General features: G+C 38.7%; 1 protein-coding gene across 30 annotated transcripts in view; it reads left to right on the forward strand.

Moving 5' to 3' along the window:
• Positions 1-25034, forward strand: part of Dock9 (dedicator of cytokinesis 9) — a 260000-nt gene that overhangs the window by 157034 nt on the left and 77932 nt on the right. For all 30 annotated transcript variants that reach the window (XM_074043061.1, XM_074043075.1, XM_074043068.1 and 27 more), the window contains 16 exons: positions 85-285; positions 668-790; positions 3560-3642; positions 4099-4221; positions 9541-9620; positions 9707-9894; positions 9988-10053; positions 11160-11252; positions 13140-13263; positions 13612-13733; positions 14947-15033; positions 15421-15510; positions 17179-17294; positions 17566-17635; positions 18413-18538; positions 19897-19968. In XM_074043061.1, coding sequence (XP_073899162.1) covers positions 85-285; positions 668-790; positions 3560-3642; positions 4099-4221; positions 9541-9620; positions 9707-9894; positions 9988-10053; positions 11160-11252; positions 13140-13263; positions 13612-13733; positions 14947-15033; positions 15421-15510; positions 17179-17294; positions 17566-17635; positions 18413-18538; positions 19897-19968 — 1764 coding nt within the window. The remainder of the gene's footprint in view (positions 1-84; positions 286-667; positions 791-3559; positions 3643-4098; positions 4222-9540; positions 9621-9706; positions 9895-9987; positions 10054-11159; positions 11253-13139; positions 13264-13611; positions 13734-14946; positions 15034-15420; positions 15511-17178; positions 17295-17565; positions 17636-18412; positions 18539-19896; positions 19969-25034) is intronic.

Raw genomic sequence — 25034 nt, forward strand, 5'->3', positions numbered from 1 at the left:
ATTATTTCTGCTTTGATAGCAGCATTCTTTTTTGCTGCAACCTTTTGAGGTATAGTGATGACCTGCATTCTTTGTTTTGTTCAGGTAGAGCCTTTTTTTGTAACTCTGTCCCTGTTTGACATAAAATACAACCGAAAGATTTCTGCTGATTTCCATGTGGACCTGAATCATTGCTCAGTACGACAGATGCTGGCTCCCACATCCCCAACTCTGATGAATGGCAAGCAGAGCCCACCTGCCCGTCAGGATGTCCTTCATGCAGCCATCATGCAGTATCCAAAGCAGGTGGGGAGCAGGCCCAGCATGCATACTGCCCAGACTTACCTCACATGCACTGTATAAATACATTGAAAATGCCAAAATGAAACCTTGTGATGCACAACTGGGGTAATTTAGACTGTTGATTATATGGACAGTATATGTAATTAGACAGTAAGAGCAAACTGAGGGAAACTTGGTTTTGATTTCTCAGTCCTTTTTGTAAGCTTTCTCTAATTGCCTCCTCCACCAAAGATCCTTTCTGAGCAGAGTTGACTAGCTCATCTGTTTGGCACTGAGGCTGCCTGCGAGTTGTACTGCTTCACTGTGTTTGCCACATTTATGGTCATGGGAATTGTTCAGTGCAGCTGTGAATTTTATTAACTGAAGAAAACTGTTCATCTTCTAGGGAATATTTTCAGTCACATGTCCCCATCCAGATATATTTCTTGTGGCCAGAATTGAAAAAGTCCTCCAGGGCAGCATAACGCATTGCGCTGAGCCGTATATGAAAAGTTCAGACTCTTCTAAGGTATGAATGGCTTTTATGCTTTGTCATGATTAAAAAAAAAAAACCTGAAAAAAAGCCTTTATGTCAAACTAAAAATGCTTAATGAAATGAAAGGTAAACCATATTTAGAGTCAGAAACATGTATAGTCTAAACCACCTTTATAGGCTAAATCATGCATACATGTATCTACTCTCTCATTTAACTTATGAGTCTAGTTTTGTGCTGAGTGTGTGTACGTGCACACACGTGCATGAAGGGTATTGAACCAAGAGTGTCATACATGCTAAGCATGCACTCTGCCACTTTCCTGCACCCCAAGCCCCTTTGTGTCTCATTTTTAATGAAAGCGCACATTTAAATAAGCTACTTCATTTCCCTAGTCTAGTCTGACATCCTAAGATAGTTTGCAAGGAGTTACCAACTTGCTAATAAACTTTCTATCATTTAAAAAGTTCATATATTATAGTAAACATCGTTCATTCCACTACTTGGTGTGTCTCTTGGGTTCTGGAATTATATTTTGGTTCATTTACACTTACATATGAAGCTAGCATTTGGATATGCTTTTGGCTCAGATGGTCTTCCCCAGTCACAGTAGTTCAGGTCCACTTGGTTTTTATTAGAGTGCACAGGGTCACAGTGGCAGAGGCAATGTGACCTTAGGGAAACATACAAGATGTATGCTTGCTGTATTTTCAAAGTAGTGTACATCACTTGGGAAGTGCCTAGGTGTGGACATAGCATAGAATTATTAAATATTTGAAATCATTTAGTCTAAGACCTCTTTTGATTATTCAGAAATCTGACGCCTAAAAAGCTTTAGTTGCCTGCTACATGTCTCACAGCTAGAGTGGCCAAAGGGTATTTGCTATCACTTTGCAGTGTATCATGCCACCTGGCTACACTAAGCTATTCATTGGGTGCCTGTTCCTGCCATTTGCAATATTTTAAAGTTATCTTATCTATTTATTTATTTATTTTTGTTGGTAATAGGATTTGATCTCAGGGCCTTGCACCTGGTAGGCAGGCACTCTACCACTTAAGCCAAGCCTACAACCCTTTTTCTCTCTGGTTATTTTGGAGCTAGAGTCTCACTTTTTGTCCAGGCTGGCCTAGAACCATGCTTCTCCTGATCTCAGCCTCCCACATAGCTGGTATGACAGGCATGAAACACCATACCTAGCCATTAGTTGAGATGGGGTCCTTTGAACTTTTTGCCCAGGTTGTCCTCAACCTGCTGTCCTCCCAGTCTCAGCCTCTCAAGTAGCTAGGATTACAGGTGTGAGCCACTGGCGCCTGACATTTCTTTTTCTTCTTTTTTTTTTTAAAGAACTGTTTTAAACGGTCATATGAGAAATGACCAGATGTATTGACAAGGACTGGTCAGCAGTAGGAGTAGACAGAAGCTCTGAGATTGACTAAGTTGATTCAGAGCTTGTTCTCTTCATCCCTGTTGCCACCCATACATCACAAGTGTGTCCACCAAGATGCAAGATGGTTATTGAAGAACAGGTTCTAAAAGTCACAAATCATATCATTTCTTTAGGTTCCAAATGTCCTATCTGTGGGTGCAGGATGTTGTTACTATATGCTCCTACCTTCCTCACAGGGACAGTGTAAGGATCAAACCAATAATGTAGAAGACAGTGCTCGAGGAACCATGAATAAGACATGCATGTAGACAATATTTATTACAGCTACAGTCAAGTAAAAGCCCATTTTCTGGATGCATTGCTTCAAACACTTATCCTTTTTGACTGATAAAAGCTGAGAAGCTGTTTTATTTCTTTAAACCAAGTCTGTAAAACCTTGGATATGAAGCTCTTTTATGTTTTTTATTAATCATCAGTGAAGACCTCAGATAAGATCTACTCCCCAGTGTGTTTGTAGCATACTTCCAAGACTTAAACACATCAACATGGGTTTTTTTGCCTGCCATGTACCAGGCAGCTCAAGGTTATGTTACTCAAGTAATGAAAGACTCTACAACTCACCACTCTGAATCATTCAGACTTTGCATGATAACAATGCACTGTCCTAATATAAACAAATGAGGAAATTGAGTGTTAGGTGCTTTAGTAATGGAGGTCTAGTTGATTAGTAATTGACCTGACATACATGTGTCTTTAGCCAAAGACAAGTGTGGTTTATTGTGCACTGTGAGATTAATCAGTCAACCCATAACAAACCACTTCATTAGGAAGTGAAAGTAGCAATAATTTATACTTAGATAGCAAAAATAGCAATTGAAAACCCTAGCCTAACTTAAGTCAGTGACTGTTAATGTCTTCATACTAAATATTCCCCCCCAAATCGTGGGAACCCACACAAACTAGTGCACATTAGGAGTTATAAAAGCTTAGTGTGTTCATTGGTGTTCTCATTTAAATTCTGGTAACATGATATATTTCAGCATGAATACCAAATATTAGTATCTACTCATAATTCAGTGGGCTCATAATTAATGTAGCCCTTAGTTAAAAAAGAAACATGAAAGTCTATGAAATATCATGTTTGTTACCTGCAGAAACAAAAGGAAATATATGCATTTTGCAAATAGTGCTCATTCTGTATTTTTAGAGTATCACTGATAGAGGATATATTTTAATAAATAAAGAAGTCTGCCCCAAGTGTGAAGCTAGCAGTGTTTACTACACTAATTTGTACTTTTCCATGAATCTGATTCTGTGGTGAGAGCTCGTTTAATGAATGTGTGATGGTGGCTCTTCAACTCATAACTCTCCTGTCAGTAGGATGCAGTATCTCATAGCTTTGTTCTCTGTCTTCAGGTTGCTCAGAAGGTACTGAAAAATGCTAAGCAGGCATGCCAAAGGCTAGGACAGTACAGAATGCCATTTGCTTGGGCAGCAAGGTAAGGGGACACCTTTTGTAACTATTAGAGATGAATAGATGAATAGGCAGATAGACCTATTCTTTTTGTTATCCAGAGTCAAAGAAGATTTGAATGTGTAAAATTGAGAGTAAGATTTGAATGTGTAAAATTGAGAGCCATGCTGGAGGCATGGCTCAAAAGTGGGTAGCAACAGGAGGTCTGCAGTGGCCTCTGTCTATGGTCTTTACTTCTTCCTCATTTGAATGTTTATGCTGTTTCCTAAGGCAAGCCTGTTGGCTGGAACTGGTTTTCTGTGCAAATTGAGTTAGTTGTATTCATCCTCAGTAATTTTTTCTGCATTTTTAGATAATGAAATTTCTGTTAGCTACAGCCAATGGAATAATAATTAGTCTATGCATAGAAACCAGAGTTAAATGATGGATTTATTTTGGTCTTTTGGAAACCCAGTTTAGAAATGTTGTTTTGCTATTTCAGGACGCTATTTAAGGATACAGCTGGAAACCTTGACAAAAATGCCAGATTTTCTGCCGTCTACAGGCAAGACAGCAATAAGCTCTCAAATGATGACATGCTCAAGTTACTTGCAGACTTTCGGAAGTGAGTTTTAAGATGTTACTTGTTTCCACACCTGAAAAATAGAAGTTATGTGGTGGGCAGGGAGAGGGCAGGGAGTGGTCATATAAATTATTTAACTTAGATACTATAGGAGTATTGGGAGTGGATGTGGCATGTTTTCTCAAGTCCTAAGAAGGAAAGAGAAGCTTCAGCAGCAGCAATGTCACCTTGTCAATTTGACTTTGGTACAGGATGTTTTGGGTAGAGCTTTTGGGTGAATTGAGGATAGAGATATGCCCAAGGAGAAAGGAGACAGTTGAGGGACCCTATCAAGACTTTTGAAAGGGTGCATTAAAGCCCCTGCAGGAGGAAATACAAAGAAGGGGCTAGTTCAAGCCATGTCAGAAAGGCACAGTTGCTGGGTCTTGGTTTCCTGATTGGGTCTTAGAGTGAAAGCAGGGAGAGGTGGATAGTCATCTAAGGTAAACAGTTCCTAGGTTCCTGAATTGTAGGATGGATTGACTCATGGTACTATTAAGCAAATCAGGGGGAGGGTTGGGGAAACATAATAATTACTATATTAGTACTTTTAAAAAATTTTATGGATTTTTTAATTAGCACAAATTAATTGTACAAAAGAGTCTCATTGTCATATTTCCATACACGTATATAATGTACTTTGATCAAATTCACCCTCCTCTATATTATTCTTACTTAATCCGCCCATCATCCTCCCCCTCCTTTCAAAACATTTTAGTGGGTTTCATTATGTTGTTTTTATGTATAAAAGTACTTACTTTTTGCAAGCATGGCTCTAAAGGCTTTTCCCATATTTCCTAGAACTTCTGTTACTACAAACTAGGTGGCTTAAAATAACAGAAATTTATTTACAGTGCTGAGGGCTAGAAGCCTGAAATTCAGGTGTTGGCAGGGCCATACCCCTTGAAGTCTAGAGGAGGATCCCTTCTTGCCCCTTCCAGTGGCAAGCATCACTCCAGTCTCTGCCTTTGTCTTCACATAATCATCTTTCCATCTGTCTCTATGTACATTTCCTTCAATAAGAACTCCAGTCATACTGGATCAGGGTGAGTCAGCTATTTATATCTGAACAGGTCTAGTTGCAAATGAGGTCACGTTCACCAGGAACTTGGCCATGTCTTTTTGGTGGACACATTTCAGTCTGTAACAGTGAGTCAAAGAGAGAGATTAAGCAGTGTTCCAGTGTCACACAGATGGTAGTAGGTAGAACTTAAGTGTGACCTGAGGTAGTAGGTAGAACTTAAGTGTGACCTTAAGTGTGATATAGGTCCATCCTAATGAGTCCATTTCTGAACCAATGAAACTGATTTCGTTTGCTGGGGAGATGAGTTTTCAAGTTTTTCTCTAAATGAGAAAGAGCGAGGTCGCTCAGAAAAACACTAAAATGAAAGAAATGGTCAAGAGCTAGGTACTATTTTTTAATGCATATAGTTACCTTTCAGTCTTCTTTTTTTATTTAAAAAAAACTTATCAAAATAACAATATTACTAGTTTGCCTTAAAAATCAAAAGTGGCTATGTAGCTTTCTTTTGCTTCATTTTTACCTTTTTCTTCTCTATCTTCATGGGTAGAAGGGACAAGAGTCAAAGAATCAGGCTCAAAAAGTTCCAAAAACTGTGTTCTTAATAAGAGTCTAAATATCTTCATGTCAACAGTCCACTTCAACCTTTAGTAATGTGAAATATCATGTCAAGAGGTTTTAAAAGGTAGAAAGGGAAAAAAGTCTTAGATGGATCAGTGTTACTCTTTGAAACTGAGGATTCTCAAGGTCCCCTTGATTATGTGATTATACAGTTTTTAACTGCCTCAACATTTGAGACTTTAATGAGAACCTCGATTTGCTGTCACTAAGCTGATTTTTTCTCCCCTGTGCCAATACAATTTGCCAGTTCAGCAAAGCAGAGTACATAGCCACTGGTTTAATTCTCAGTGAACCTTTGCCCCAATCACTTGGGTCATTGAATTAGGGCAGATGAGGATGCTATTGGGTTAGCTTCTTTGGGTTCCTGGACTACAAAGGTACCCTGGTTGCAAATGCCGTCTGACAGTAGTGCTTACGGGGCTTGCTCAGAAAATTCATCTTGATCCCTGTGTGTTTGCTACCATTCTTGGAAGACTAAATAAAAACTGTTTTTATAGTTAAAGAATTGTATATAAGTACAATACATGTTCACATGTATTGCCAATTAATCATAATGGAGCAATCCAGGAGCAGAAATACATAGGGAAAGACCCCAATCTGGGAGCACAGGATGACTGCTGGTTTATGAAGTTGTTGAGTCAGAAGGAATATGTAAGAACTCTTTTCCTAAGAAAAAAGTACACATTTACTTGATGCAATTTGAAGATGGATGTTCATGTTTTAAGTATTATTTTATAAATTTTGTATAAAATGTAGAAATTTTTTTAGTATTCCAAACAAGATAACCAAATATGATCTCAATAATGAGAGAATTCACCTCTGTAACAAACACCCCACCCTTTTGGGAAAGCATATTTAAAAGGCAGAACTTTGTTGTGTATGAGGTTTTGATTTTTAATAAACCAGGTTCAACAAAAATCATAAGTCTTTGAAATAAATTTAGTATTATATTTTTAAAAACTTAAAGCTAGTAAAAGAGCTTTGACAGGGCTAATGTGGTGTAGAATAAGCTCAGACCTGTGCTTGGAAATGTGTGGAAATAATGCTTCTTTCGAACCAACAATGCTAGTAAAAGCTCTGAGTAGAGAGGAAGCAGAATAAGAAATGAGTAGGAACAGAAGTACATAACACATTACAGAAAGATTTCTAGTTAAGATTGTTTAATTAAAATTTGTTTACTTAGAAGTCCACCTCTCTTAGAAATTTATATGTGAATGATGTTAAAATGATTTTTTTTTTTAAAAATGTTGAACATATTGTATTCCTAGATGGAAATACCTAGGAGGAGGTGAGAGACATCACTCCTGGTTATTTACATTTAAAAGTATTATTTATAATAAACAGTATTTGTAGCTCCTAGAAGCAGATACAGTTTAATAGGTTTTTCTGAGATTTTGTGGAACATAGTTGTGGTTAAATTGTTCAAATGAAGAGGTGGAGCAAGGCACTATATGTCAGGACAACTTACAGTGCATAAAATCCATGCATCTGAGGGTCGATTCCCCTAAAGAGCCTTATATGGAGAGTATCTTTGTGGGAGTTCACAGTGCTTGGGAAGCAATGGAAATCTCTCAGGAAGTGACTGTGGAGGAAACACTACTGATCCTTTTCCTACTAAAAAGAAGGGTCTTGTGCATGTGAAACATCTCATGCAGTGGGCACAGTCAGGAAATAACAGGGTAATGCTGTGCTGTATCTGGAGACTTCTTGGCCATAAATCTTTATAACTGAAGGTAGAAAGTGTGAAAAATCATCGACTTGCCTTCCTGACCATTATGTCTCTCCTTTAAACTCACATTCATTTAAATTCAAGTGGAAACAAAAGACAAGTGGAAATGAGAGACCCTGAGAGAAAGAGATTCTGCAACTTAATGATGGGGATGGGCCAAGCCAAGATGAGTCAACTCAACCTAGTCTTTGGTCATAAGGAAATAAGAAGTTACCATTTTTAAGGAAGCCCTAATTCACATGAATAAGACTTAAGATATACTGAGAAGTTACCTGTGAGACTGCTTAGTAGACAATAGTAATGTAAGAGGAATCTCACAAACAGGATATAGGAACTTTTTAAAAATGGGTTCAAAAGCAAATGCTGTGTCTTTTGGCCATTGAGCTTTATGGTCCTTGGCAGTGCTATAAAAGAAATGATTGAACAGGTGGCTTCTGAAGAGCCTTGTGGTGGCATTCTGTTTTTTAGGAATAGATCTGTGGTATTGAACTGGTCTACCCTAGCTACATTTCCTCTCTCTTTTAAGTTGGTTTGCAAGGCTGCAGAGCCCTTGGCAGAATGTGTTTACCATGGGTGCATGCTATGACAGCCCGTGAACAAATCAGAAAAGTGATGCACATGCGAGTGTGTACTTGTTCAGTTGTTGGAGTAACCAGATTTCAGGAAGGGCAATTAATGGGCTAATGTCCAGCTGGAAATGGTCCTCTGGGGATTTGAGAAGGAGCCTGTTCTTGGCAATATTCCGTGCAATATAATATCTTCATTGATGATGTTTACGAAAATATACCATGCTGATTAAGTGTCTTCAGAACATAAAGCTCTTAGGAATATCTAATAATACTAGATGTTAGAGCCTGGATTTAGAAGGACTTTAGTTAACTCAAAATGGCTCAAATGTAAACAAATGAAATTTCTTCAAGACAAAAATAAATTCCCATTGTGAGATCCAAGAACATAATCCTATAAATACAGAGCAGAGAAATGTAACATGATGGTAAAGCAGGTGAAAATAGATTTAGGGATTTTAGGTGATTACAAATTTAATGTGGGTCCCTAGGGTGGCATAGCTACCAAAAATAATGGCATTTGGGCTGCATTAGTAGATGAGTTGTTGCCCAAACCAGACAGGAACTCCACGCCAGATGTTCAGACCCTATTGTGTCTGATCTATTTGCCACATTCGAGGGCAGTGGCATTGGTGGAATGTGCAAGAGTGCTGAGAATGGAAAATTGGTAGCTGCAGGTGATTGAAAGGGGCTCATAACCAAGCCCCTCGATGAGCAGAAGCTTCAGAAAAGCAAATTTCACCATGCTGTGAGGAAGAGCAGCTTGTGCCAAAATGGCCGTGTTGCAAGTTTCCTTGGCACAGTAGCAGCACTTGTCGGGAGCATCTAACAAGATTCCTGTATGGATTGAGTCAGACCAACTACAGATGATAGTTTCATCGAGTACCTGCCCTGTTTCACCATCTTGCTAGCTATTAGAGCTTAAGATGATTTCTGGTTCTGAATGTTGATTCTAAATAAGTCATGTATTTATGGTGAGTCTGGAGTGATATAGGAATACTTTGACCATCACTATTTTGCTGATATTCTTCATCTAGACCTATGCACAGTACAGCTAATAGCCATGTATGGCTGTTAAATGCTTGAAATATAGAAAGTCTGAATTGATAATATGCTTGCAAAATCCACATCTGGTTTTGAAAACTTAGTTTGTGTATTGTTGTACTAATTATATACAAAAATAGTATTGTGGATCTGTTGGATTAAATGTAGTATTAAAATTATTACATGTTTCTTTTTATAGTTTTTTTCACGTGGCTACTAGAAGGTTAAAATTGTGTTTGCCGCTTGCATTATTGGCATTCTCTTCTCTTGGAAGTGCCACTCTAGAATTTAGGTTTTACAACTGACCTAACTGGTTGATTTTTCTCTTCTTTTGTTTGTAGACCTGAGAAGATGGCTAAGCTTCCAGTGATTTTAGGCAATCTAGACATTACAATTGATAATGTTTCTTCAGACTACCCTAGTAAGTATAAGTTTGGTGTAATAGAGACAAAACTTTGGTTTAGTTGGTTTTTCCCTGAGTTTGGATTGCTTTGAATATCTTTTCAGATTATGTTAATTCATCATATATTCCCATGAAGCAATTTGAAACCTGTCCTAAAACTCCAGTTACATTTGAAATAGAGGAATTTGTGCCCTGCATACCGAAACACACGCAGCCTTACACTGTCTACAACAATCATCTTTACGTGTATCCTAAGTACTTGAAATATGACAGTCAGAAGTCTTTTGCCAAGGTGAGTGCGAGACCGAGGTTTCAGCCTTAATATTGTACTGTCCTCTGGGAGAGTTGTTTTTCTTATTCCTTTTTCTTTTAAATATTCCTGCAGGCCAGAAATATTGCTATTTGCATTGAATTCAAAGATTCAGATGAGGAAGATTCTCAGCCCCTGAAGGTTTGTTTTCTTATGATATTCACCTGCATGTTCTGATTTTTCCATTTTAAAAGTGTACCTATGCGATACTAGACAACTAAAGAAATGTGGCACAGTTTAATTGCCACAGACCAAAAATATACAATGTTATACTATGTACCACATATGCTGAATTTTAAGTTGTTGCCCATAATTGACTGTTTTGTTATTCTCCTTAGGGATGAAATTTCTTATACATATTCAATTCAGTAAACACTTACTGTGCACCTATGAGGCAACCATTGTGTGGGAGCTAAGAAATATGATTTGAGTAATATTCATGATGGAAATGATGACAGATCAACAACAGATGACCTATATTAAGTGGGTCTTGTGGTGTGGCAGTAATGACAGCAGTGCATCCTAGGCAACATGTACTGAATGCTGCTCATACTCCAGGGAGAGCTCATAGGTGTGCTTAGCTCTTGATTCTTGGAACAGTCATTTGAGTGAAGTACTGATCAGATCCATATTTTTTAGATGAATAGACTAAAACTAATAAATTTTTCAAGGTCATGCATTAGTAGAACTGAGATTTAAATCCAGGTAGTTTAGCTCTAGAGCTCAAATTGTTTACTATGTTGAAAATGCAAAAGGGAAGGAGAGAAAGATGAAAAGAGAATTATAATATTCACCCTCAAGGAATTTACAGTTTAGTGAGAAACAGAATCATAGAGAAAAGTCTCCTGGCACACAGAGGTACTCAAATTGTTTTCTGGACAAAATTGAATGGGTATCATAGAAAAATGCTGAGAGGACATATGGAGGAAGAAGTCAACAATTTCTTAAAGGATGCATGAGAGTTTGCTTGGTGTGCCTAGAAACCACAGTTATTCGGATAGGTGAATTATGTAAGCATACGTAGGAAAGTGACAAGTAAGATGTCATACAGGCATGGAGGAGTGGTCAGGGCAGTGGGCAAACAGGCTGGTGATGCACCAGCAGGTGGCCTGGACCCTGAAGTAAGGCCTAGAGTTTCAGAGTCAGAAGTCTGCTGTAGGAGCACCACTTCCCTTACAACATCTCAGTTTAATTTCTTACTCCACTAATTAAACCATGGTGTTTGCCCCTGCTAATTGTTATTTTAGTGCATTTATGGCAGACCTGGCGGCCCAGTGTTCACCAGAAGCGCCTTTGCTTCAGTTTTACACCATCACCAAAACCCAGAATTTTATGATGAGGTAAGTGATAACTTTTCGAGGGAAAAATCCAGTTTGATACTTTTCAGGGAAACTTCAAGTTATTTACTTAGTATAGTAAAATTAAAAAGAAACTGCCTACCATACTGAAATTATAGCAATAGAACTAAATGTTGAAAATTTTATTTTATATATCTTTCCTAATTATTTAAGTAATATCTTTATTATTAAAAATAATAACTTAGAAAATGTAAGTAATATAGAAAAGAAAAAGTCATACTTTCACAATTAATATTATGACATGTTTCCTTTCCAATTCATACTTGAGTATAGTTGTATTTGTTGGACCTGAGAGTCTGTCTTCCTGTTTATCATTGGATTTTCTTATATAAAATTATAATGTACAGTTGACTCTTAAACAACTGATGTGCTCCCCAGCAGTTAGAAATCCATGTATAACTTTTGACTCCCCCAAAACTTTACTAATAGCCTGCTTTTGACTTCCTTACCAATAACACAATAGTCAGCACCTGTTTTATATGTATTATATGTGGGGGAAAAACATGTGAGAACCATGAGATACCACTTTTTATTGCCATTTATAATTTACTGGAGAGAGTCCACTCAGAGTTGATACCATCTCCCAGAGTTTTAGACAGATACACACTTGAGCTCACTGCAATAGTGAATTGGCTATGGAATTACTATAGTATGCTCTACAGTTAATTTTAGGTAGTTATGATTTAATATGATATCTTTATATTTGCTTACATTTCTCATTTACAAATGGGGCCAGGTTTGCTTTGTAAGTGCATACAGAAGTTTTGATAATTTTTAACTTTTTACAGTAGATTTTGTATATATTTTGTGGTACTGAATGATAAGATAGACAGTTATCTTCATATATGCATTAATGACATACCTACCTTTTTATTAATTTCTTTCAATATGTCTTGGCTATGTGGTTTGTGATTTTTTTTCACATAGGGCCTGAGTGTGGCTCAGTGGTAGACTGTGTGCTTAGCTTGTGTAAGTCACTGTATTAATCCCCAGCATCAAAACACACGACCAAAATTCTACATGTAAGCGGACCCATGTAGTTCAAACTTATGTGTTCAAGGGTCCACTGAGGTTTAATAAACTGCTGTACGAATCCTGCTTTAAATATTCTACCCAAGGTTTTCAGATGCTGTGGCTGTGTTAATTTGTATAGTGGTTACTGCTTTCCAGTTATGTTAGATTTGGAATCTAAAATCTATTTAGATTCAGAATACCCATCAACCTTTCTTTTGTTTCTAGCACGAATCCTGCTTTGAAATATTCTACCCAGGGTTTTCAGATGCTGTGGCTGTGTTAATTTGTATAGTGGTTACTGCTTTCCAGTTATTTTAGATTTGGAATCTAAAATCTATTTAGATTCAGAATACCCATCAACCTTTCTTTTGTTTCTAGCACGAATCCTGCTTTGAAATATTCTACCCAGGGTTTTCAGATGCTGTGGCTGTGTTAATTTGTATAGTGGTTACTGCTTTCCAGTTATTTTAGATTTGGAATCTAAAATCTATTTAGATTCAGAATACCCATCAACCTTTCTTTTGTTTCTAGCACGAATCCTGCTTTGAAATATTCTACCCAGGGTTTTCAGATGCTGTGGCTGTGTTAATTTGTATAGTGGTTACTGCTTTCCAGTTATTTTAGATTTGGAATCTAAAATCTATTTAGATTCAGAATACCCATCAACCTTTCTTTTGTTTCCAGCCAATGAATTCAGGATCCATTTCTCCCTCAACACAGTTTATAGCTCAGGTGTCTTTAAATCCAAATACTAGTAACAATTTGGCGAACAAATGCACATTTGTACATATCTGCTTCGATGAAGAATTTTTGATGTTTTAGAATGTTAGAAAGATGCTTTTATCCACCTTACAGATTAAAATGGAATTGCCCACCCAGCTACATGAAAAGCACCACTTGTTGTTCACATTCTTCCACGTCAGCTGTGATAACTCAAGCAAGGGGAGCACGAAGAAGAAGGATGTTATTGAAACACAAGGTGGGGAATTTCATCATTCCTTTGATTTTTGTTAATTTGCACATTATACTTATAAAATGTAGTTTGATTCTGAATTTGCATCCTTTTGCAAAAGGGTTTTTAGATGAAATTTGTAGGTAGCATGAAAATAGCATGTCTGGGTTGTATATGTAAGTTTTTAGAATTCTGACCCCCAAAAGACCAAAGTGCATTGTAAAAAATGTTCTGCAGAGACCATATTTAAGCCTTTTAAATTTCTCACTCTGATTGATAATAACAGTTCTTAAAAATCAGGTGGTTTTACAATGGCTTTCTTTTAGAAGTTTTCATATATTTATGGTGGATTTTTTTATTCTTTGATTTCAACAGTTGGATACTCCTGGCTTCCTCTCTTGAAAGACGGAAGGGTGGTGACGAACGAGCAGCACATCCCTGTGTCAGCTAATCTTCCATCTGGCTACCTTGGCTACCAAGAGCTTGGCATGGGCAGGGTATAGGATTTTAAGATTGGTTTATCTTGATTCCTATAGAAAACATTCATGAACAACTAAAAAACAATTTTAAAAAAAAACCTAACATTTTTTGCCATTTACGACATTTTGGTTTTTTGTTATTCATTTTCAAGTAAACATAGGCAATTAGAAACCATTGCTGTTTATGCTTACCACAGTGTCAGTACTTTTTTTTTTTTTTTTTTGGCGGCACTGAGGTTTGAACTCAGGACCTCACGCTTGCCAGTCAAACACTCTTACCACTTGAGCCACTCCACCAGCCCCATTACCACAGTGTCAGAATTGTAGTTCGGACATTTTATAAGCCCTGGACTAGCAGAGCCTCTTCAGGGCGTAGAGACTTGGAGATAAGTGGATACGGTAGGAGTCTGTCTCTGCAAAGCTAGTCATGCTCACATAGAGAAGAGTTCTTAGGGTCATGTAAAGTGTTAGGCTTAATATAAAATCTAGTGAGCAAATCTCTCACCACATTAGGAAACCTCTGACTCTTGAAAGCCTAATTTTTCTCAGATTTCTCAAAATGGTTTGTTGGCTTTGCACTGTTTTTAACCATCTTAAATTTTACAGACTTCAGTTTTATGACATGTTTAGATAAGTCTGCTCTTTTAATTTTTCTCAGTGCTTAAATAATGCCAATTTTGGGTCCATGTTATGGACAAATAATTAAAAGTACTGCAAAAGAAGAGCAAAAAAAATGAAAAAGAAGGGCAAATCATACAATTTTCAGTTATAATTTCTAGTCTGAACCTGATCAAAAATTAGAGGCTTCAGAAGTTAAAATAAACACAGAAGATTGACCCTTGGCCTATCCCAGGAGTACATATGCCCTGTTTGCTTTATCTGGTACATTCTACCATCTCTTTCAGAATTCTTAACTTGAGTCTGGTTAAGATACTGGTAAAATGGGATTCATTCTCTATCAAATGGACAGTTGCTCACACAGCTGCAACTAAACAGAAAAGATGACTTAGAAAACCCAGTAAGAAGAGCATTGTACTTGGGGAAGAAAATGGGCAGAAATGAGTATCAGCTGCACTCCTGCTGTGGCCAGGCACAGCTATCAAGTCATTCAAGCCCTTTGAGCCTTCAGTTCCTCCCTCGTCAATACCCCCATTATGCTTATTATTAAAAGACTTGATAGCTAAGGTAGCTAATCTTTTGGAGTTTATTTTTCCTTCCATATTTTTTTCAGCACTATGGTCCAGAAATTAAATGGGTAGATGGAGGCAAGCCACTGTTGAAAGTTTCAACTCATCTAGTTTCTACAGTGTATACTCAGGTACGAGCTAGTACATTAAAATCAACGGTGATTATTCTGTGACTAAGTTTGCAATTCTTTTGGAAATGGAATACTAATATGTAATATGGATATTTTACTCTATAGGTCTTTATTTAAAGAAAATGCATAGCAGGTATACTGATATAAATGACTAGTACAAGTAACATTTTCCAACAATTTTCCTGTGTTGTTGGAGGATCTTTGTTATCATTAATATTTTATTTGTGTGTATTAATTATACACAAATTGTTGGAAGGTTTTTTTGATGTCATTTTATGTGATCAATTTCATAATCTTAAAAAACATGCATGCTTGCTACAAGAAGCAAATGCTCCTATTTCTATAGTGTATATGCTAATAGACTTTCTCTTTCTCTCCTACTGCTAGGATCAGCATTTACATAATTTTTTCCAGTACTGCCAGAAAACTGAATCTGGAGCCCAAGCCTTAGGGAATGAACTTGTAAAATACCTTAAGGTATAGATGACTTTCTTAGTAGCTCTTTCTTAATGAGTTTGGTGTAGGTTGGGTTTTCCATTTGGTGGTGAGCATTGTTTCTGCCTCTTGGGAACTTCTCTAAGGCTTTTCTTATCTGAATGCTGTCACGTCACTGGTTTTGTGTGGTTTTCAATAGTGATGAGAAATGGACTTAGAAATAGCACCGCCCTTGTGCTAGTCCCACAGATCTTCACAAAGCGGGACCTCAAAAACACATTTATTCTCAGGCATGTAAAGCCACTCGCATGATACAGCCCTCTGTTGATGTTACTGGATGCTGAGCACAGTGATGGGCACAGAAGAAGCAGTCCTTGTCTTAGTCTGTTTTGTGCTCCTGCACCACAATTCCTGATGCTGGGTTATTTATAAAGAACAGAAATTTACTTCCTCACAGTTCTGGGTACTTGGAAGTCCAAGACTAAGGTGCCAGCATCTAGTGAGGGCCTTCTTGCTGTGTCATCCCATAGCAGAAAGCAGAGGACAAGAGAAGGGTTGAGACCAGGGAGAGAGACACTCTTCCTTTTAGAAGGAACCCACTTCCACCATAAAGAACCATTCTAGCAGTAACAACTTTAATCCATTCATAAAGGCAAGAGCCCTAATGGACTAATCACCCACCTCCTGACAGCGTTACATTACGGATTAAATTTCCAACACATGTTTTTTTCAGGAATACACTCTCAAATTATAGCAGTTCTTACCCTTAAGGAACTTCTAGTTCATTGTAGGAGATAATGTATACTTTGTTACTGCAAGCAAGGTAGATGAATCAAAGATAATAGGCCTACCTGGTCCCAGCTTTGTGCAGGAGTGATGCAGTTTCCTGAAGTCAGTGAATAGTAAGAGCAGGGTAGGTTTTGTGTAGGGACTTTCATCCAGAATGTGATTGTAGGCAAACATCTCAAAAAAGGGAACTAGCTAAAGGACCTTCTAGGCATGGTACAAAACAAGAAATGTGACAAACAGGGTAGCGTTTTCTTTGACAAGGAAAAACATTGATATATTAAAGAGATACACCATAAAGTTTTTTAAACGTAATGACTCATGGCTCCTCCTCCATCTCAGTGATAATGGCATAGCATCTCTGACCACTTTTCCTTGGTCATAGCTCCCTAACTCTTCTGCATCCCTCCTCCAATTTTAAGGACCTTTGTGATTGCATTGGTCTTCATGGATAATCCCTAACTTAAAGCCAACCAATTAGTAGTTGGTTGAATTAGTGAGTATGTGCCATGTAACATACTCACTGTTTTTTTTTAATTTTTTTATTCATTTATTCACATGTGCATACATTGTTTGGGCCATTCCTCCCCCCTGCCCCCCACCTTCTCCCTCTCCCCATATTCACTGTTTCTGAGGATTGAAACAGACCTTTTTGGGGGCCATTCTGTCCATTTCCATTTGTTTTAGGAGTTCTTCCATCCTAAATTGAAATTAAGTGGAAGTTGCCTTTAGTTGGTTGACATTTAAAAAGATAATGTAGCTGAGCATGGTGGCATGTGCCTATGGTCCCAGCTACTTGGAAGCTTGAGATAGGAGGATCACTTGAACCCAGTAGTTCCAGGCCAACTTGAGCAATATAGCAAGACTCCATCTCAAAATAAATAAAATACAAAGATAACGTGTGCTTCATCATTCTCTGTGTAGAGTCTGCATGCAATGGAAGGTCACGTGATGATTGCCTTCCTGCCCACCATCCTAAACCAGCTGTTCCGAGTCCTCACCAGAGCCACCCAGGAGGAAGTTGCGGTTAATGTGACTCGGTAAGGGAGTGGACGGATAGATACTCTACTTCCCTTCCACTCTGGCCACACCTGGAGCACAGCCATGCACGTCTGGGATGCTAGCATGCGCTGAACAGTATATTGAAGAAATGTCTTTGACCCCATCATAGGAACCCCGTCGTAATTCCTTGTCTCCTTGTTTCCTAAGTGCCAGTAGCATCCTCATTGTTCTACTAGTGCAGTGATAATAATGAAATGTTTCCATTTTCACATTACTATTCATTGCTTTATTCATTCCTGTGGTGTGTAGGGTCATTATTCATGTGGTTGCCCAGTGCCATGAGGAAGGATTGGAGAGCCACTTGAGGTCATATGTTAAGGTATGTAAAAAAAAAAAAAATGTTCCAATCACTTACATCTGTGGCTCTCCAATTTTCCTTCTAAGGACTTATTTTTTACAAGCCTGAACAAGGAAGTACAAAAAGAGACAGCCACTCCTTTATTTACTTAATTTCATCCTTTGAACTACTGTGGCTCAAATGATAGGGAAGTTTAAAGAATTTTAAATTTGCTGTTGCCCAGGTCCCTGGTAGAATTAGTAATCTTTATTTTTCTTTTTTCCATCTAAGATTCACAGAAAAAAATGGCTTCCCCCAAGACAGGAAGGTTAGCTCTGGCCCCAATCAAATAAGATACTATGTAGAACAGCAAGAGATGCCATTAGGACAAATCTCAACAGGTTCTCCATGTACAGTGTTAAATACACAGTGACAGTTGTTGTTGTAAAAAATTACTTATGTTCTAAGACCCCTTGTGAATTATAGCTATGTGATGATTTAAAAAAGAAACTAGATTCTTCAGGGTATCAATTGCCAGTGTCGTGTGACACATTCCTTAAAGAGTCCATGTTGTAGATGGAGTTGTGGGCTAGATAACCACTGATGATTTGCTATTTTGATGGGTTCCCTGAAGACATCCTGGGCTCCCTCTTTTTGTCACGTTAACAATCACACTTCCCACATTTGTTTCCATCCCTTCCTCTCCCACCCATGAAATCGTACCTTGGACCCTGATCTCTGTATTCTTTGGAGACTCTCAAGCTTTCAACCCAACCTGGAGAACCAATGCAGTTACGTCTCTTTCTCTTTTCTTCAAAGTATGCTTATAAGGCTGAACCATACATTGCTTCTGAGTACAAGACAGTACATGAAGAACTGACCAAATCCATGACCACCATTCTCAAGCCTTCTGCTGATTTCCTTACCAGCAACAAACTACTCAAGGTATGTCAGTATGGCCAGTGTTAAAACTGATTAACAAGGGGAGGGGGTTGTAGCTCAGTGACAGAATGTTTGCCTAGCATGTGTGAGTTCCTGAGTTCTACCCCCAAGAATCATCACCACCACCACCACCAATGACAAAATATTAATGAGCTGGGAGGGATGGGGAAGGATTGATCACTGGGTACTAAGTTGCAGTTAGATAGGAGCAAGAAGTTCTTGTGTGTTGTTGCACAGTAAGGCAGCTATAGAAAACAGTAATGTACAATATCTTTCTTTCTAGAAGAACTTTGAAAGTTTCACCATAAAGAGATGAAAAATGTTTGGTATAGATATGTTTAACCTGATTTAAACATTACACAATGTGTACGTGTATCAAAACATTACATGTTGCCCTAATAATATATACAACTTTCATGTTTTTATATATATGTTAAAAAATAAATTCAGGCCATATGCAGTGGGTCAACCTGTAATCCTAGCTACTTGGGAGGCAGTGATAGGGAGAATTATGGTTCGAAGCCAGCCCAGAAAAAAAGTTCATGAGACCTCATCTCAACCAGTGACTAGACATGGTGGCACACAAGCTATGTGAGGAAGCACAAATAGGATGGTGGTCCAGGCCTGGCTGGGACATAAAGACTGTATCTCAAAAATAACCAATGCGGAAAAGGCTGGCAGAGTGTCTCAGGTGGTGGAGCTCCTGCCTTCCAAGTGTTAGGCCCTGAGTTCAACCTCCACTACAACCAAATGGATGAATGAATGGACATGGTGGTACATGCCTGTAGTCTCAACTACTCAGGATCCTGAAGCAGGGAATCTCTTGAGTTCACAAGTTCAAGTGAAAAATATTTTAATTATTTTTATAAAAACAAATTAATGAAAATACAAGCTCCATAACCTGGTCAGTTCACCCTTCTTTTGTACATTTGTACTCCTCTTAAAAAGGGTAACAGAATTGTTCTCCAATTCCAGCTTTGCCTATTCTGTCTTCAGATAGGAGCTATAAAGAACAGCTATTTTCACAGTCACATTGGCTCTTGAGTATGTCAATATATTCTAATCAGTAGGGGACATTGATTTAAAGGCAGATGTCACCAAGGAAGAGATGAGCAAAGAGGAAAGACTGCACAGATAGTCCAGCAGTACCTCTTGCTGGACAGGCAGCCAGTTTCCAGCAGATAGCACCCTATTGTTGACCATGTGCAAGTAGAAGACATGACCACCCACTTCTTTGGTTTGCCAAAAGGTTCAGCTATGCTTTAAGTCACACCTGCATTGTCAGCCTAAGAGAGTTCACCTCTTACTTACTAATTTGCTTTTCTTACTGGGTTCTGTTTTGTTTTGTTTTTTTCTTTTAGTATTCTTGGTTTTTCTTTGATGTGCTGATAAAATCCATGGCTGAGCATTTGATAGAAAACTCCAAAGTTAAGGTATGTTAATCCATGTAGAAGCTCATGTTCTTAGGGGGATTACCTCTTCCATTGTGTGCATAGGTAGCATTTATGATGATTTCCATGTGCCAGACATGGGATGGTTCAAAGTGCTTTACAAGTTATAAAAAGTTTTCACTTTATAACAACCCTACGGGGGAAATACTAGCCTTGCCCATTTTGTAGATGCAGAAGCTGAGGCCAGAGTATTGAGTTACCTGCCCAAGATTACATTGCTCATCAGTGGAGGGACCCAGGTTTTGGATCCAAAGCCTTTGTCACAGAACCACTGTGGTACAGAATCCAAAGAAAAGTGTGTCTTTTCCTTTGATTGGCTAGAAATCCTCAGTTGTGTTGAAATGGAGAAAGTGTTAAGTGTTATTGCCTAGTGTTTATTAAGTGTCTTGATTATTTTAGGCATTTCTCTAAGGCTTAGATGGATTGTCTTCTAGAACCAGTTAATGGACTCTGAGATAATCCATCTCTTTGGAGCAAATGTGCAATCTCAAATTTCCTGTCCCTCAATACTTCCTTTTTGTAGTGCCTAAATGTGTGTGCCTCTGTGGCCCTGCCCCCTGGTTCCCTCTGTCTCATGCTGTTCCTTTGTTCTCAGGGGGCCTGTCCCTGAGATGAGTGGTCTTCCCTATGACTGGTGCCTGTCAGGGTCTGATACAATTGGCCCTCTGGTTGTCCAAAACTCAAAGTAGATAGATTTTTAAAATAAAGTTCCAGTGTAAGCACAACTGGCAATGTCACTTTCTCAGTTCAATGATTAGAAGAGCTGCTTCTGAGACTTCTGTGGTGTGTATCCTTGGAATCGCCACTGTGACTGCATTGTAGCTGTGTGCGAGTCTGGTGGCAAGCATAGGTTGGCAGGAGATTGCAGGACTCCACACTCTCACCTGGAATGCTTGTGCTGTGGTGAGGTTCTCATGAGTAGGAGAAAGAAGACCTAGGGAAGGAGGGTCAGTGAATCAAGACCTAGGCCTTCTGCATAAGTGGTCTGGACACTCAGAGGAAGCTTGGACAGGCTGCTAGATTTTGTTGGACAAAGGCTGTTGGTTCTGAAGCTGTACTTTTCCTCCAGTAGAGCAGGTGCTGTGCCTGACCAGGCAGTCTCCCCCCACCCTGCTTTTTCCCCCCATTTAAGGATTCTGACTTTTAATGCATGGGGAGATGCCAAATGGAAGTGGGCCCTGTCTTCCACAAAGAAATGTACCATCTAAATCATGCCAGAACAGTCTGCCAAGGAAAAATGAGCAGATTGTCTACTTAGTAGTATGCAGCTAAGTGCATGTGTGCGCACACCATTTGAATATACTACTTTCTGTTAAAAAGTGTTGTAGTACACAGAATAGGATTATAGCCTATATTAGTTTTCTAGAATTGCCATAATACAGTACCAAAGACTAGGTTGCTTAAACAATAAAAAATTACTTTCTCATAGTGGAGATGCTGAAAATTCCTAGGTCAAGGTGTCCATGGGATTGGTCTCTTCAGGCCTCTTCTCTGCTTTTAGAAGTCTGCCTTCTGTGTAGGTCTGGGTCCTGACTTCTTACGAAGACACCAGTTATACTGGATTAAGGCCTACCCTAATGATCTCTTTAAAGACCCTATTTCCAAATAGGGTCCCCTACTGGGATATTTCAGTGAATATTCATTGAGGCCCTACTTTGTGTTGTAGTCTCAAGGAGCTCAGTGGCTACTTCATTAGAGGTGGGATCAGAGTGCTCAGTTCACTATGAAAACATAGAGACTACCTGGAGGAGCAGTGGGTCAGGATGGGTTCTAATGAGTAAATAGGAGTTTGCTAGTTCTGAAGGACTAGGCCAAGAAAAGAACTGTGATGTGAGGAGCTGGGACCACACATTCAGGGAACTACAGTTACCACTTTCTGTTTAGGACTACAGTGAAGACCACATGAGAGATGGCCCAGGAGGAAATGATTGCTCCTGAGAACACTCACAAGAACTATATTCAAAATCTAACATCAGTACTGTGTGAGCTGTGTTAGGAATTTAATGGCAAATGTGTGTTCTCAAGATGCTAAATTAAACTGTAGCACTTTAGGGGTGGGAATGACCTGATGGTATCTTCTGGTCCACCTCCTCCCCTGTCTCACAGAGATAAAGACAGAAGCACAGAGAGATAAAGACTAACCCACAAAGTGACCTGCTCTGGTCATGACTGAGTGGAGCCAAGTATTCCCATTAGCGTTGCAGTCAGCTGCTCCCGGGTGCTCTGCCATTTCCAGCCTTACGGCGTGTTCACCCAACACCTGTGCTCTGGGAAATGGTTTATTTGTCTTTGGAACTTTATCCCAACCACTCAAATACTACCGTGCACAGCCTTTCCATAACTGAATTGTATTTTAGTCCTAAAACGGTGTTCAGAGGGTTTTTAGAGATCATTTTTAAAATTGTTATCCGGCTGGGCCTAAAAGAGAGCCCTGGCATCCAAAAGGAGGAAGCTTAGCCACAGCATAGTTTATTCTGGAAGAGACTCCAAAGTACCTCCTTACCCCTTTGGAAAGCCTCGAATTTTCACCTTTAGAGCAAGCGGCTCCTGGTCTCTGTCACTGTGTCACACAACCCATCCAGGAACTCCTTTGACATTTTCAAAGACCTCATGACGTTTGCCTTGTGTCTTAGGAGTAATGAGCTTGTATGTTTTAATTAGTTGTTTTTATGTTTGTCTTGTATTTATCAAGAATTTACGTCTTATGAATTGTATGTCCTGGCCCCCTACTCCAGGGCTCTTAATTCAGGGAACAAGTTCATATGCCATTGGTGATTTCCAAAGCTCAGATCAAATCCGAGTTGTTATATTTTAGTCTGAAGATTCATGACTAGGTATGCTCATCCCATGGGGTCCCTGAGCCCTGCACTGGTATAGGAGCCAGATAGAGAATGCTTTCACTGTGACTTCAAGTTCTCTGTCTAGCACTGATTGGCATTTGGAGACATAGTGTATGTTGAGCTGATGCCTTTATTGTAGTTCCTGGGGATGGTTGGATGACTGTCAAATTCATATTTATATGAAGGGATAAAGTCACATACTGTTTTGCTTATTTCTAGTGCTGTACTATGGCTGAAAGTGGAAGTGCTACCTATGTTCACCTGTAGTCCCAGTCAATCAACTACATTTGGTAACATTCACTTGAGGAAGGATATGAATTAGAGCCTCTCTGAAATAGCATCTGAAACGAGCAATTTCCTTACTTTAACAGGTGGACCTGCACTCTTTAGATTGATTACATATAACTGAGCCAGAGTCTAGTGCATTATAGGTGACAGGTGTTTGGAATTTACACTAAGTGGTTTTTGAGGAAACGTAGGTCATTGAGGTCTCAGGAAGTTCTCCTCCAGCTCTCTGCTTCCATGGTCAACATTTTTTGAATATTTCTTTCCAACATTTTTATTTAGTAACTATAATTTCATCAGACTTACTTCCAGTGTCCTTTCTTCCATCACTGTATCAAGCCTGATTCCTGGCATTCCACAGATGTAATTCACAAAAGAATATTGGGACATCATCATAGAGTGGTATGAATATATATCCTTAAGTGCTACTGCTTAGCCCTCAACTATTTTCTAGCTTATTTGAGTAGGAAAGAGCTTTTATTTGAAAAGCTTAAGAAAGATGGTATAGTTTGGTCTAGGCATGGTGGTGCGTGCCTGTAATCCCAGCTATTTAGGAGGCAGAAATTAGGAGGATCACAGTTCAAGGCCAGTCCAGGCAAAAAGTTATCAAAAAAAGAAAAATAAATAACTAAAGCAAAAAAGAGTTGGAAATATGGCATAGGTGGTAGAACTCCTGCCTAGCAATCACAAGGCCCTGAGTTCAAACCCCAGAAAACCCCCATCAAAAAAGATAGAATAGTTCATCTCCTAAGTGGGCTGTTTGGACTTTCTCCTAAACCAAACATGACTACATCTGTACCTGTGTGACAGCAGAGTATAATATCCATGCTTCCATCCAAGAATAAGTCTTTTGAACACTTGTTAGGTGCAGAGCACAGAGAAGAAATACAAATAGAAGGCCAGTCTTCATCTCTGAAACTGACAGGGTCATTGAAAAAGGGAACATTTAGCTTGGGATAGTAACAGCAGAGTACAGGAAGGTGTATATGCAAAGGGCAAGAATGATAAGAAGTTAATGTGATGGAACTTCACCTGGACTTCAAAGGCTGCCACATTTAGACAAAGGAGAATGAGTTTTGACAGAAGAAACAGGTCAGGTGCAGGTAAAACCTCCAGGACAGAGCTTAGATTGGTTAAATTGAGATGGAGGGGAAGAATATAAAACAAGACGAGCTCAGAAACAAGGGTCAGGTTATTGAGAGCTTAGAAGCCAGCAGCTGTAGTCTCTAAAGAGATTGTAGAGATTCAGAATAGGTCATTCAGTAAGAGAGACGAGATATATATTTTTAAAAGGTGCAAATGTTAGCAGAGTGGTTTAGAAATTCTTATATCAGTGAGTTTACCTACTTACTGAGATTTAACAGAACAATGGAACAGATTCATGCATCTGTCATTTTTTACATTTGTTTCTTTTAGCTCTTTACCTTTAGTAGTATGAAATGGCATTTTATGGTGATGCTGATGAAGATTGTAGCATTAGGAGAAATGAGGTGGGATTGGGGACCAGGATGAATAGTGTTATGACTGAATAAGAGAGATTAAGACAGAACCATTAATTCAACCGAGCAGTTCCCTTGTAGGTGTTTACTAAAGAAAAAGGAAAGTACATACCCACACAAAGACCTGTACACAAATGTTCATAGCAGCTTTATTTATAATTATCAAAAACTGGAACCAATGTACTCAGCTGGCAATTGAGTAGACAAATTGTGGTAACTCCAGGTAATGGAATACCATTTAGTAATAAAAAAGGAACAAAATATTCATTCTTAGATGAATCTCAAAAGTATTATTAACTGAAAGAAGTCAAATACAAAAGACGACATAGTGGATGAGTTCACTTATATAACATTCTAGAAAAGGAAAAACTAACAAGACAGAAAACAGAGCAGTCATTGTAATGGGCTAGGCATAGGGGATGGG

This window comes from Castor canadensis, chromosome 10, assembly GCF_047511655.1.
Source record: "Castor canadensis chromosome 10, mCasCan1.hap1v2, whole genome shotgun sequence".
Taxonomy (NCBI): Eukaryota; Metazoa; Chordata; class Mammalia; order Rodentia; family Castoridae; genus Castor; species Castor canadensis.